Source organism: Lactuca virosa, chromosome 5, assembly GCF_052849685.1.
Source record: "Lactuca virosa cultivar CGN04683 chromosome 5, Lactuca_virosa_CGN04683_v6, whole genome shotgun sequence".
NCBI classification, from domain to species: Eukaryota; Viridiplantae; Streptophyta; class Magnoliopsida; order Asterales; family Asteraceae; genus Lactuca; species Lactuca virosa.
In genome coordinates, this window is record NC_136430.1 from 399,241,008 (window position 1) to 399,254,046 (window position 13,039).

Here is a 13,039-nt window from a genome sequence, read left to right on the forward strand (position 1 = left end):
ATGGAAGAGCTCGGGATGATTGTAGAACACACACCACATGTTTCCGCATTCTGTGATTTACTCTAATTCGATGATGTTTTGCTAACTCTTGATTACCTTGGTTTTATGGAAATACTATGTATTAATGATTTATTAATCTAAAAACGTAAATTTTATGTCATTATTTTTGTGACGTTACATTTCTTTATTTGTTTTATATTTTATTTAATTTTATTATGTAATTTTTTATTTTCCTAAATGTGTATCTTTTGTTAGATTGTATATAATCCTATATTTTTATTTTCGATTAATACTTTTTTTAAATAGCTAAAAATATAGTGGCATGGATTTGTGAATATCCCTTAGGTAAGTAATGGAGAAATAATAATGTGGCGATCGGATGAAACATTTTTTATGTGATGGTGAGCGTGTTCGGTAAAAATAGCTGGTAACAAGTAGCGGTAGGTATGTAGCTTCTAGCTGGTAGCGTTTTGTTAAACGCTACGTGAAGTAGCAATTGGATTTGAAGCATTTGTTTAAACTAAACGCTAAATGTTTGTAGTGCCAAACGACGTTTTCTGTTCAAAACGGAACATTTTGTCAAACGCTAGAAGTTAAAAGCTCTCAAACAGTCTGTGTCGAAGACGTCCAGAATAAGATATGTACCGTATTCAAATTGGAATAGTAAATTATAGTTTTGACACATTAAGCATACATTATATTTTTATATAATAATAACAAAATTATATAATATTATTGATAATGGTACTATTTCTTTTATAATAATAATATACTTATATGCTATCTATTTTGTAATTATATATATACTTAATTGTGGGGAGGCTTGTCTACAGGAAATTTTCTCCACTTCTGATTTTGGCCACCAAACTTTTCCGTCTTTAGACTTTTGCCACTTTAGCCTCCACCGCCTTTGACTACCGCCTCCTTTTTCTCTCTTCGTATCTGGATCATTATATTATATTATATATATACTTAATTGTGGGGAGGCTTGTCTACAGGAAAATTTCTCCACTTCTGATTTTGGCCACCAAACTTTTCCGTCTTTAGACTTTTGCCATTTTCTTTCAGTTTCATCCTCCAAATGTATCTACCTTCCAGCGCTTACCTCTCTTTCCAATCCATTCTTATTTTCATATCCAAACCACCTTTCGGTTCGGTCACCAACATCGCAGTCCTGATGTCATCCAACCCTAACGAGCTTGGCCGCATCAACAAAGACGTCCTTATTCCTGTAGTTCGAATCGGAGCTGGAGTCGGGGGATTTCAGAGTTGGGACGATGATGATGTGAATGATCGCTTCTCTCTGCAGCTGAGGAGGTAATTGGAAAACAGCAATGAGAAGAAGTGAATATGTAATTCCATTTGCAGACTCGGGTGTGATTTATTCTATAAAGTCTTGATTTGTGAATCGTATGCACATTTTTTTATTGTTTCTTTAACCAAATGAAGAATTTGAAATCACCTTTGTTTTTGGTATTGGCTTCTCATGTATCATAGGAGTCGATTTCATCCTAAGGTGGTACTATAACCTGGACTTATGTTTGTGATTAATGCTCAAAAAATGGAGTCCATTTGAGTTGCACGACAGGTGTTTGACGAAATGCTTAAAATATATATTTAATCCCAAAATTTGCTATGTATCACCTGTAACTCATCTTTGTGCAACATTGAGTCTTTAGATTAGGAAATTGAGACCTTTCAATCTTTGATTTTGAATTTGCAGGTCTGTAAATTAATACTTTTAATTCTCTAATTGGAGGTCAAGGATTAAAAGTTCGAAGATTGATATGTGTGACAGGGAACTCAACAGAAAAAGAAGGTAATCTCGAAACTATATCAAAATAATTGGGTTGAAAGAAGACAAAGTTTAGAAGCATGGATGACTTGAATAGAGTATAGGATTTAACTCCAACACCACAAGGGGTTTTAATGGTGAACTGAAGTGGCAACAAAAGAGCAAGTAGACAACAAAAGAGCAAGTAATTCCTTAAAATAAATCATTGGCGTGTATGGTGGTCATGGTTTTGTGATCATGCTAGATGTTGATTCTTGATTATAATATTATGTTTTTAGGATTATAATTAGGCACAGTGAGTTCTTGTGTGGCTCTGTTTGTAACTGTTGCTTATTTTTTTGGGAATTCTTTTGGCGGCATGGATTTCATCTTAATTTTAGTGATTAGTTTCATAAATTGTTCTTATCAGTTAAATAGTTCTGTTTAGTTTTCAATCATGCAAAAGCTTATTTTGTAGTGATAGAGATGTCTTTGTGTGTGTTTTTGTTGATATTTCTAGAGTTTTTGTTAATTTCAAGCATATCATAATTCCTGAAACTTTTTATTTCTTTTGATTTTTCGCTTAATTAATTATGTTTACATCTTGTTAATGGATAGAGATAATTTTTGCGGCTGTCATATCATTCAAACTCTATGGTTTTGAAACAAGGTTTATGTATATGTTTTTGTGCTTTATTTTGATGAGATTGTAAATTCAACAGAGACTCCAGTTCCAAGTTCCTGAGGAGGACGAAAAGTTCAAGGAACTCCTTGATAAAGGTAATTTTTGCGGATGTCATATCATTCCAACTCTATGGTTTTGAAAAAAAAATTCTGCATATCTTTTTATACTTTATTTTGATGAGATTGTGTTAATCTTTTTTGTTCAGATTTAGATATCACGTTGGCTGGGGTTCATAAGGAGAAGAAATTGTCTTTCATCAAAGCATGGGAGGAAAATAAAAAGTCAAAGGTGAGTAGGTAGTCCTTAACAATTAAGATTGCTTCTATCCACCATAATAAGCATGTTGCTTCCATGGTTATCATGTTCATTAAAATCGTATCACTTAGCTTACTGCGTTGCTGACATGACTTTACTGCAGAGTTCATTGTGTTACAAGAATTTCATCAACTACCTGTGAAGTGATGACCTTCTTTAAGGCAAATTTATGCAATGAGATTAGTGTTTTATCATTTTTTTTCCTTTCAACTATCTTGGTATAAAAAAACAATCGGATCGTTTTTTTTTATCTATTTTATGTTAGGTATTGAGATTATCATTACTACATCTAGATGATAGATTGATATGTTGAAGTCCCATAATACTAACTTGAGGAGAGTCCCAAGATATTTCTTTTACAACCCATAGAAAGTAATTACTTTTTTTCAAATTTCACCATATATTCTTATTTAGTCCTTTTTTTGTATTTTATGGAAACATTGGTGCTTGAAATTTGTACATATTGTGATTGATTCAGAAGACTTAAAAGTTAACTATTCCTATAAAATGTATAATAAGGAGCTTTTTCCAAAAACAAGGTTTGACGATCTGGTCAACCTAAAAAGGTGTTGACAAGCTTAGAGTTGGTGTTCTTTATTTGGAGAAAATGAAGGAAGAGGTGGTTGTTAAAAGTAGAAGGTAATCAATTCAACGTTTTTTATATGTGACCAACTTTTTTTTACTGTGAAATGGAAATTCGGTATTCATGTATACTTAACAATCTATTTTAAATGCTTAATCAATAACATTTTTTACAATGGAATAACCTCAAAATCATAAAAAATTTGCAAAAAAAATAAATTTAATAAATGATTATAACAATTTACAAAAAAAAAAATATTTGTAATACCAACTGACCAGCAACGCGGGGGCAACTCTTTCCTAGTTATAAATAAAACCATGACTTCGGTGACTTTTGTGTGTACGAAATTCATAATTTGTACCGCCTATACACGTATTGGTCCTGTAGTAAAAGTAAGGTTTTAAAAAGTTGCGTACTATGTTTCGAAGGTTTGTACTTATACCACACTTTAACAAAATATCGTTTTAAAACTTATATATGTATATATATATAAATAAATAATTGTAATATATATATATATATATATATATATATATATATATATATATATATATATATATATATATATATATATATATAATTTTTATCTTAAGTCACGTCTTATAAATGACATGGCTCGCCACGGCTCGTAAATACTTGAAATTTGACATTGTCATCAAGTCACGCCTAATGTTATACAGTACCATGGTTATAAACCCAAGTTTACTTTTTATTACTATGTGGGACACATTTTCACACCCAATTATTTTGCAATCTTTTATGGGATAATGACTTAAAAGGGTAATATATTTTTTTGATTTGTACACATTTGGTCACTGAGTTTTTTTTCGTCCACATTTACCCCTTCAACTTGTTAAACTGTACACATTCAGTCCTTATGACCGGTTACTCCAGGTTAGCCGGGAAAAATGACTTAATAGGGTAATATATTTCTCATTTTGTACACATTTAGTCCTTAATATTTTTGTACACATTTAGTCATTAATTTTTTTTTGTTTCAAAATAAGTCATTTTTGTTTTTTTTCTCATTCAGTACTTATGAATGATTTCTTTAGGTTTTTCTACTTAAAAGAGTAATATATTTTTTGATTTCTACACATTTGGTCACTGAGTTTTCTTTCGTCCACATTTACCCCCCTTCAACTTGTTAAACTGTACACATTCAGTCCTTATGAGCGGTTACTCCAGGTTAGCCGGGAAAAATGACTTAATAGGGTAATATATTCTAATTTTGTACACATTTAGTCCTTAATATTTTTGTACACATTTAGTCCTTAATATTTTTTTGTTTCAAAATAAGTCATTTTTGTTTTTGTTCTCATTCAGTACTTATGAATGATTTCTTTAGTTTTTTCTCACGACATCTTACGTGGGACAATCATTGATGAAGTGTGTGGGGTTGTTGATGTTTATGTGTAACGTCTCATTTTCACAACTAAAAATTTTAATTTTTAAATAAGGCAAAAGTCCCTAATTATAAATCCATTATTAAGAAAAAAAGGTTTATTCCAAAAATACATTTATCGAAAATAAGAGTAATATAAGAAACGCGGAATCCTCAATATTGTTGATGAGTGTGTACAGTCATGCCTTCGCCTTCCCACGATCAACGATATAACCGAAAAACATAAACAACTGGGTAAGCACAAAGTTTAGTGACTTTCCCCCAAAATACTCGATACAACAAACGTATTATCATGCATAACGAGCCCACACTCATCAGATTGGAATACCTTGGCCCAATCAGTCATCAGACTGAAATACCAACATGCAACAGGTCCAATTAGTCATCGGACTGGAATACTGTCACACCCCCAAACCGGAACGGCGGAAACGTTCGGGGGAGGAGGACTTCATGCTTAGTATCACAACACATGCATCATAGTAATCAAAGTAACAACAACCATTGCATTAATATTAAAGTGTTTACATTGTATTCAATTCACAAAAGATTGACTACAAAAGTAAATAACAAAACAAGGACATGAAGCTACTACGCTTCATCTTCTGAATCCCAGTGCGCGTACCTGTCTACTAGTTTCTTGAGAATACAAGTTATTTTGAAAGAGAGTAGATCAGCATTTAAGCTGGTGAGTTCATAAGTATTTTTGTTATAAAAAGTATACTCTAAATTCTTTTGAAAAAGTTCGCCTGTTCCTCCAGAAAATCCTATATTTTCTGATGTGATGAATGACAAGTAAAAATGACTCTTACTATTCCTTCTATTAGTACATAATGAATACAAATTATATACAATCCAGATCAAACAGACAATCGATTGTGTGAATCTGCCCTAAGCCCACATCTAAACAAGGAACAGGAAATGAGGCGGAAGTTACACATCCCATTGTTTGTTAGATCCTTATTGTATATATAACCCTAACGTATTCACCAGGTGCTTACAGAGTTAATTGTAATAATTCTTTTATATTTGATGAAAATATTCCTTAAGAAAATCATATATTTCATTTAGTAAAATGGTAACCACAATAGTTCCTTGTATAATCACTTAGTTTATACTAGCTATATATAATCTAATATCGAACGGACAGTTAAATGTGTGAATCTTCCCTAAGCCTACAACCAAACAAGGAACAGGAAGTAAGGCGGAAGTCACACATTTCACTGCCTATCGGATATTAATTATATATAACTCTGATGTATAAACTAAGGAATTATAGAATTAACTATTTAAGGTCCTTTATGTTATACTAGTTTAATAATATGTATTAAACCTTTTATAGATAGGTTTCTAGTTTCACTAACTCTATTGTGAAATATTGTTTTCAGTAATAAATGTTATTGTTTTCAGAAAGTTCTATCGAAAACTGTTTATCTCAAAAGAATGATGTTTACCATATAAAATCCTATATCTTCTATAGAACCGACTGGTTGTAGTCTTACTCGATCCAATATCGAAAAGCACAAGTACAAATACTATACTTACTGTAATGTTATCTAGTTTTGTTGATAGGTTAAACTGGCTGAAGACCGGTTTGTTCTGGAAATCTGATGCGACTATACTACCCTCCTATGATTACTTAATACATACGAGTTGTACAAAACCGAGATCGAACAGACAGTTGAATGAGTGAATCTGCTCTAAGCCCACAACCAAACAAGGAACAGGAAGTAAGGTGGAAGTCACACATTCCACTGTCTACCAGACTTCAATTTTGTCTAACCCTATTGTACATATTGAGTAATCATATAGTTAATATCCCTTAAGATTGTTCATGAAAAAGTATATTACTACATAAATATATCGTTGTTATCTAGTTTTGTTGATAAGTTGAACTGGCTGAAGACTGGTTTGTTCTGGAAATCTGATGCGACGATACTACCCTCCTATGATTACTTAATACATACGAGTTGTACAAAACCGAGATCGAACAAACAGTTGAATGGGTGAATCTGCCCTAAGCCCACAACCAAACAAGGAAGAGGAAGTAAGGCGGAAGTCACACATTCCACTGTCTACCGGACTTCAATTTTGTCTAACCCTATTGTACATATTGAGTAATCACATAGTTAATATCCCTTGAGATTGTTCATGAAAAAGTATATTACTACGTAAATATATCGTTGTTATCTACTTGTGAGTTTTATGACCATACTATTAGATACGACGTGTATCGGACGCCAATATCATTTATGACTTTGTCACCCGTAGACCTGCCGGTCCTACTGTAACTAACAACAAGGTGCAGGATTGTCAGTCCCGTATAGATCTATACACAAACTCACGCTCTCCCTCAAGGAGACTCTGGTTGATAAGGGTAGTCTTCCACTAGTACATATGTAAGTACCCAAAGACGTGTCTAACAAACTAGGCTAATGACTTTACAAGTAATAATGCGAAAACCCTTTTTATAAATAACAGATAAGTTTATAAAAAGATTCTTTCGTTCCCTAAACTATACTTATTATAGTTTATAAGCTTATTTCCATGTTTCAATAAGTTTCATGTTTTAAATATAGTTCAATGGTAAGAAAGACATAATAAGCAATTTATATTTTAAAACACAACATTCTTTATGTTTTACTTGTATCCCCCCCCCCCCCCTAAAACATTAAAACTTTGGAAAAACATGGGGGTATGAACTCACCTTATGTTGGAGATTCGATTGAAGATATGATATAGGATGATAAGTTTCACGAGTGAAGTCCCGAAGCACAAACGAGTCCTAAATAACATATAATGATACATATAGGCATGCAATTAGTGAATCTAACCACAAATGTGTTTAGCAAACAACCTAGAATGAAAGAATAACTCACCAAATGAGTGTTAGAAGCAAGTTAGGAGGCTGAAAGGGAGTTCACGACTGGGCTTGATGTGTTCACGGCCGTGAAGGGTTCACGACCCTTGAAGGTTTGAAGGGTTCACGACCCAAAAGATGTGAAGAACACTTGGAGATCTTGTTGATTGATGAGTGTTTGAAGGCCTTTCGTGGTATACCAAAGAGATGCAAAAGAAAATGAGTGTTTAAGGGAAGAAAAGGGTGTTCTTGAATATGATACTTGAGAGAGAATGGGGTGGTTCACGGCCAAGAAAGAAGAAATGAAGGATAAACGACCCAAACATATATATATATATATATATATATATATATAGGGGCGAGTTCACGGCCTAAGGAGGGTTCATGGCCGTGAACATGGTTTGCGGCCGTGAACCTCACTTGATGAGGTTTATGGCTCGAATGCAATACTCCTAACTCGTTTCCTTAGTGGTTCACTTCCTAACACACAACCCTGACTTATACTAGGCTTAGAAACCTATAAATTTGACCTTTGGTTGATGTGTTTGACTTTTCAAGATAGAAAATTCGGGTTGTGACAAATACCCAGGGTTTGTCGGGATGCCGCCTTATCCCAACCGCTCTTCTCGAGCCTCCGTGCTTACGGCTTACAACTGGCCTGTACCAGGTATCTTGGCCTACAACATATAGTAGGACCACCTCAACCTATCCCACCACCATATGGCTATCTCACGTAAGATGTCGTGAGTAAAACCTAAAGAAATCATTCATAAGTACTGAACGAGTACAAAAACAAAAATGACTTATTTTGCAACAAAAAAAATATTAATGACTAAATGTGTACAAACATATTAAGGACTAAATGTGTACAAAGTGAGAAATATATTACCCTAAATGTGTACAGTTTAACAAGTTGAAAGGGTAAATATGAACGAAAACAAAAGTCAATGACTAAATGTGTACAAATCAAAAAATACATTACCCTTTTAAGTCATTATCTCATCTTTTATTTCAAATACTCAACTTTTAATAATATATACAATATATATTTGTATTTAAATGTGTCCAAAGTTTAATAATAAATACATATTTATGTTAAATTTCCAACAGATAATATACATAATAAGAAATACATGCGCTGGTATTATATGCTATTATATGCTATATAATTATTATATGTTGTATTCATATTATGAATACAAAATGTCACAACAAAAATATTCTTTTAGTTCACTAACAAATAATGTTTATGTAAAGAAGTTTTTTTATCACTGAAACTTTTAATGGTTAAAAAGAATCGGATCATATTTATTTAAAAAAATATCATATTTGAATCTGTATATCACAATCAACAGAAGATCTTGGTAAATAAATTGAGACCCTTGGAGATTGCAAGCTGTCCATACGCCCCCACATGTGCCTCTTGGGGAAGAAGCAAATGCTCAAGAATCTTTCCACTTTTGGAAAGTCCCGCTTAATTTAATCGCCTTATTTTCATTTCCAACAATTTCTAGTATTATCTCTACTTTTCTTAAAACATAGATACATTCAAAGCTACTATCTGTGCTTTTCTTAAACACGGTATAAAAAAATTATGGGAAATCGAGTAATTTAACTATTATTTGGTGTATTTTTGAAAAAAAATAACTTGTATAATTTTATTTTACTTTTTTAAAATAACAATCGTTTCCAGAACGAGCCATTTTGGAGCCCATTTTGGGTTGTGTACCTAGGTGGCCCATCAAAAACTTTTCGGAATGCCCATTCCGGACTAATCCGGCTTGTTTTGGATTTCGACCGACAAAATCATTTTCCGAATTTTATTCTGATGCATTATGGATTTCGATTTACAAACTCATTCCTACACATTCTGGACACTACTACACATTTCGAAGTTAAGATAGCGAACACGATTATGATAACCTAGTTGTTTTACCCGTAACTCAATTACTCATACACTTTTAGTAGTTTAATTTTAAGATTTTTGTTCTTATTAACCTAGTCTGGAATACGAATAACATGTCCGGAATACACAGAACACGTTCTGGACTTGCAATACAAGTTAACATTACATTTAGGACTGACCCAAAACTGGTTCAATTGTACTCTCAGCTACTCACTATATTCAATAAGGTTGAGAATCTTATACATCCAGTGGTACCAAAACCTAAAAAACCTCAAAAAATAATGTACACCTTAAATGGATTTTTATACGTTTTTAAAGTAAAACACATGATTAACAATTTAACATTTTTTTGATAATATTCTAATACATGATTCTTTCAGATATGGATTCTTGAAAGTTTTCATGTGAGCAGTTTGTTTGGTACCCAACAACCGAATGCGATTCATCGGCTGTTGGATGGTCGAAATTGAAGAAGGTGCATGTGGAGCAGTGCAAACTATAAGGTCACACCTTATGATCTGATGAGTCAAACACTCTAACACTATCTGTCAGCGTCAACATCAACTACATCGACATCGTCAGTGTATCAAGCTTATCAGCGTCAGCGTATAGCATAGTTATTCTATGTAATCTTTTGTATATTATGTAATGATATAGATAAGTATAGAATAGATCACATATCCGGTATCTTCATGATAAGATCGGTTCTTAGTATATATTAGATACAATCCCTTTAATCATGGGATTGATATGTATAGATTAGTATATATATACAACATTAGGGAAAACCCTAATGTTGTGAACACGGCTTGGTATCGTATCATCTTTGTGACAACTGTCTTCTTTGTGAGCACAAAACCTATTTCTTGGTGAAAGAAACAATTTGGAGAACTCTCTGTGTCTTTTAACTTTTGTTCTTTTTTTTGTTGTTTAAGTTTCTTTTTAGTCTTTATACTTGAAGTGTATCTGATCGATACAAACCTTCATTTGGTATCAGAGCAGGTTTGTGATACACTCAAGTAATCATGTCAAATCTCAAATCCTTTGGTCTCAACAAAATTCCTCCATTTGATGAACACAATTTCGCTATGTGGAAAACGAAGGAAATGGTTGTTCTTAAAACCATTGACTATGATATGAGAAATATTGTTGAAAAAGGTCCCTATGTTCTTATGTACCAAACCATGGTCAACAACGCTCCCGTCGGCCCCATTAAGCAAAATCCAGAGACGAGTTATGATGATGATGACAAAAGACTGCTTAGCCTTGATGTAAAAGCCAGGGCTGCTATTGGAAACTCTCTTCCATACCACATGTATCATCTCGTACAGAGTTGTGAATCAACCCAAGAGATGATGGACACGCTAACAGTGGCTTATGAAGGCACATTGGAAGTGCAGGCTATGGCCATCAATAACCTTAATCGGAGATATGAGCATTTCTTTGCTCAACAAGGTGAGTCTCTTACCCAAACATTCAATAGGTTTAACTGTTTGGTTAATGATATACGCAGGCTGGGAATCGTCAAGCACTCATCTCAGTTGGCTCTGAAGTTTCTCGATTCTCTTGGGAAAAGCTGGGAACATCACGTTGATGTTCTTAAGGATGGTGAGAAGATTGATACCATGCATCTGAATTCCTTGTTCGGTAATCTGCAAAGTTATGAAGAGACCAAATCTCTTCGTAAAGAAATCATTAAGGAATCGAACAAAGAAAAGTATGTGGCACTAGTGTCTCGAAAAGAAGCAACGAAGCACATCAGTGACTCAGATAACTGACATCAGGGTGAAGAGAATGATGAAGATCTCACTGATGAGCTTGTTTCCAGCGTTGCACTTATCGTCAAGCTCGGCGAAGAAAGAAGAGCAAATGGAGTTAGAAGAGCTCAGTTCAAGGGAAGCAGTTCAGCAAGGAGATCCAATTCTGAGAAGTAAAACTCAGGTAATTGTTTTAATTGTGGAAGCCCTGATCATCATACTAAGGATTGCAAGGAGAAGAAAGAAGTCCAGAGCCCTGAGAACTATGAAGTCTTATACAAGAAGCTGGTGGCTCATTTGAAGAAGGAAAACATTTCTCTGCTGAAAGCTTTCATTGCAAGACAAGAGGATCATCAAGAATGGGTAGAAGAAGAGGAGACTTGTGAAGATGAGAGGTTAAATGTCAAGGGTCTTATGGCTGTTATAAATAATTCCCCTGATGGCATATATGACGCTGATAGTTCTCACGCTGATACCAGATCAAGTACAAATATAGGACAAACTTGGTACCTAGACAGTGGAAGCTCTAGACACTTGACCGGTTACAAATCCCTTCTAAAAATTTTTGCAGAGAAGGATGGTCCAATGGTAACCTTTGGTGACAATAGTGGAAGATCTGTTACAGGCATTGGAAATTTTGAATGCACAACGACTAAGCTGGAGGACATGTTTTATGTCGAACGTCTGAAAGGCAACTTCATATCCATCAGTCAACTTAGTGATGTTGGTTACAAAGTTTTCTTCAACCGTCATGAGGGAAAAGTGTTTGATTTTGAAAACAAAATCATGCTTTCTGATCTCAGGGAGAACGATATTTATATGGTTTGATTTATTTGGTTAAACATTAATACTTATTTTTTTGTGTTTTGCTACTCTTAAATTTTTGAACATAAGTTGCTAAACTTTTAATTTATTTTTGGTTTGTTTGCATTAAAAATATCTTCTATACTTTACCAATGGAATATACATTGTACCAACACATTTTGCTACTAACACTGCCAATGTTCCTTCTTATCTTTCCTATGTATGTGTTAGGACCTTTCGTTCTCCTCTCAACATTGATCTTAACTGATTAAGATCAGCGTGTCACATCTTGAATGCATCATCCTACTTTGTAAGAGCTAGTTAACGTTGACTCTGCATCTTTTCTTCAGCAACAACTGCTCTCTCACTGACGTTGATGCACACGCTGATCGACATGTTTCTTTATGCTGATGAGACCAGATGGGGGATAACTGTGCCACCAGGTGTTCTTCTAAGCACATATCTCTTCTATCTTGAACAACCTATTTCCGTTTCAATGGGATGAGATAAAGTTAGGTGACCTGGCACGACTAATTTATAGAGACACTGTCACTACAACTTCATCACCTCAAAGATCCAAAGGCGTCTTCAACAAGATAGTGATTCCACCTTCTCCTCCTTCATGGATCTCAATGTTTGGAACCTTCGATTTTTGTCTTGGTGACTCTCATAAATCGAAGTTTACAAAGATTGTATCCCTCTAACTCGTTGGTTACAAAAACAGGTTCATGTTCTTCTTTTGTTCTTGGTGAACATGAAGCTTAGAATCAATCTGCAGAACCTCACCAATTAAAGGCATTCTCTCTCTTTGTTTACTATGAATTATGTTGTTTTTGTATGATATGCTTGATCTTGTTTGTTTTCTTTTATAGCAAAAAATTCAAGGGGTAGATATCTTGGAAAATGGAAATGCATTAATGACCATTCAATTCTAAATATTTGATGGAACGAGT

At 33.8% G+C, this 13,039-nt stretch overlaps 1 protein-coding gene and 1 long non-coding RNA gene across 2 annotated transcripts; both read left to right on the forward strand.

The window, feature by feature from the left end:
• Positions 1 to 1,900: 1,900 nt before the first annotated feature.
• Positions 1,901 to 2,998, forward strand: LOC145111008 (uncharacterized). Its single transcript, XR_013710153.1, has 3 exons — positions 1,901 to 1,979; positions 2,665 to 2,747; positions 2,878 to 2,998. It is a non-coding gene; the product is annotated as an uncharacterized LOC145111008 (long non-coding RNA).
• Positions 2,999 to 10,550: 7,552 nt separating this feature from the next.
• Positions 10,551 to 11,303, forward strand: LOC145113867 (uncharacterized). Its single transcript, XM_079049913.1, has one exon. It carries the CDS (start codon positions 10,551 to 10,553, stop codon positions 11,301 to 11,303), a length of 753 nt encoding a protein of 250 aa, XP_078906039.1.
• The last annotated feature ends 1,736 nt before the right edge of the window (positions 11,304 to 13,039 follow it).

Excerpts from the sequence above, each read along its gene's own strand:
- LOC145113867 (XM_079049913.1), top strand. The coding sequence starts at position 10,551 with ATGTCAAATCTCAAATCCTTTGGTCTCAACAAAATTCCTCCATTTGAT.